The sequence below is a fragment of the Hemibagrus wyckioides genome, linkage group LG10 (assembly GCF_019097595.1).
Source record: "Hemibagrus wyckioides isolate EC202008001 linkage group LG10, SWU_Hwy_1.0, whole genome shotgun sequence".
In the NCBI taxonomy this organism is placed as follows: Eukaryota; Metazoa; Chordata; class Actinopteri; order Siluriformes; family Bagridae; genus Hemibagrus; species Hemibagrus wyckioides.
This window is the reverse complement of record NC_080719.1, coordinates 11,437,501-11,440,000: the sequence shown is the minus strand read 5'-3', so window position 1 is coordinate 11,440,000 and position 2,500 is coordinate 11,437,501. Positions and strand designations below refer to the sequence as shown.

At 37.3% G+C, this 2,500-nt stretch overlaps 1 protein-coding gene across 1 annotated transcript in view; it reads left to right on the top strand.

Annotated features, from left to right (window-relative positions):
• The window catches only part of polr2h (RNA polymerase II, I and III subunit H), a 7,801-nt gene that overhangs the window by 230 nt on the left and 5,071 nt on the right, over nucleotides 1-2,500 (top strand). The window contains exons 2-4 of the mRNA XM_058400426.1: nucleotides 380-490; nucleotides 601-684; nucleotides 1,229-1,322. Coding sequence (XP_058256409.1) covers nucleotides 418-490; nucleotides 601-684; nucleotides 1,229-1,322 — 251 coding nt within the window. The 5' untranslated portion in view covers nucleotides 380-417. The remainder of the gene's footprint in view (nucleotides 1-379; nucleotides 491-600; nucleotides 685-1,228; nucleotides 1,323-2,500) is intronic.

Below are 2,500 nucleotides of genomic sequence, written 5' to 3'. Positions count from 1 at the left end.
AGTGGACGAGTTCAAATAAAAGTTTTTATTATTATTGTTTTTTTCTCTCCCATAAAAAGAATATGGAGCTTTTAGTAAATATACGAGTACGAGATATATTATAGGTGTAGTATACGAAATATACGAAAAATATAAAGAGCAATGTGATAAAGCCGAAATTTTATTTATTTATTTATTAATTATAAGTAAACGGCAACCTTTTATAAAATACCCAAAAATGTGACTGCATTTATTTTTCACATCTGCATTCGTTAAAAAAAAGTAACAGTATTATTATATATTATTTTATTAGTAACATTGAATGATTATTGTAACAATGTTACAACAATGTTTTTTTGCCCTCGAGTTACTGAGAACGGATTTGTTTGTGTCCTGACAGGAGAAGTCACTCTAGTTGGACTGTTAACTAGCAGAAACATGGCTGGTATTCTGTTTGAGGATATTTTTGACGTGAAAGATATCGATCCTGATGGGAAGAAGTTCGACAGAGGTGAGGAACAGTGAGATTTTGCTTCTGTCTCTCAGACCCTTGTATTAAACACAATTGTTTACACTTCTCACACTGTGTGTGTGTTTATTTCCCTTCTGTTTTTCCCGCAGTGTCTCGTCTTCACTGTGAGAGCGAGTCTTTTAAAATGGACCTGATCCTGGACGTGAACACTCAGATTTACCCCGTCGACCTTGGTGTGGAAATATACACAAATATACAATATGCTCAAGAACATAAAACGTACAACTCTTAACTACACACTACAGTCTCCTAGACGATGCTTCAACACACAACTGTTCCCTTCACAGCTCTACACAGTTCATGACACAGTTGTACACTATAAGGCTTTATGATACACACAACTACACTATTGAGTCTCCAGACTTGCACGCAACAATACATGACTACACCAGACACCCAGTTGTACACAAGCAATACTCAACTTTCCACTAAACACAACTGTACACAATGCACACAGCTGTGTCCAATACACAACTATCTAGTACAAACAGCACGCACTAGAGAAACAGCTGTATCCAATACACGCAAGTGTACACAATACACACAGCTGTGTCTAATACACACTGCTGTAAATGGTGTACATAATGAAGTCTTCAGGATGACTGGATACATAGCACGCAGTTATACACTCATGTCGATTAGGAATGTTGTCTTTGTAATGTGACAGCACAGCTGTAGTGGAACATCTGGATGTAATGGTGTGTTGGTGGTTTTCAGGAGATAAGTTCAGACTGGTGATCGCCAGCACGCTGTATGAGGATGGCACTCCAGATGATGGAGAATACAACCCCACAGATGACCGACCATCCAGGTGATGATACATCTATTTTCTCTCCCTCTCTCCCTCTCCCTCTCTGTTTCTCTCTCACACACAGACAACCCAAAATTAAATGTACAGATTTTGGGATTGGTTCAGAAAATGAGCATGTGTCTGGCATCTGTTTGCCAGATTGAGATTGATCCCTTGAAATTGACACGAATTTAAACTCTCAGTTGAAATAAAAGGGTCTTTTTGGGTTTGGCAGGTTGTCTGAATATTGTAAATCATTTCAAACCATGTTCTAATCACAATTACAAATGCCACGATTAAGTAATCGTTCAACGCTGCGATTACAAAAAAAATCATTACATTATTCTGCGTGCTTAAGGGGTGTTTATTGCACGTTACGTTGTGAGGGACGAATAAAGACTGTTAATTGGCCTAATAGTGTGTAGGCGTGTCCTTATCAACGCCCCGATTATCCAGTTGCCCATGTCTACCTCGTCATGTTCATTTTGCGAGCATGTGCACTGATAAAGAAACATCAGATGGTTTGCAAAGTGTTGCTGAGAAGAATCAAGAATTAAAAAAGAAATCTGTGGTGGGAATTATTTTGGATACACTAGCTATGATGTAGAGCGGCATGTTATAGTGTGTTTCTGCACCATCAAGCAACACCACGAATTAATTCAGTCATTTAAAATTCAGCCACAGAGTGCAGTGTGTTAGCGTGAAAAAAGCAACAAGCCATGCGAGAACTGCAACACAGACTCCCATCACGACGTTGTTGTTTTGTGCTTCTCCGTATCCGGCAGCTTCTCCAAGACAAATGGAGATAACTGAAGCAGTTACGCATTTCATTGCAAAGGACATGGCGCTGATTAATACAGTTTCCAGCGTGGGGTTTAAAATATTCATAAACACACTGGATAAGAGTTTTGTCATCCCCTCCCACAATTACTTAGCCTAGATTCATAAATTAATTTTATTTTTAGCATAACATTATTTATACCATGCATATTTTTCATTTATAATTTATTTTTTATTCAAAGAAACAAAAGCAAAGCAATGTATAGGTGACATTTGAGTCTTAAGCAATAGAAGTTTTTCAGGAAGAATGTTTTCAGCTTTTTTGAAAAAAAAATTATATAAAATATGGCATGCAGTTGCTTCAAACAATGATATAAAGCTATTCCAAACACTATTTAATGTAAATTGTGATGATCGTA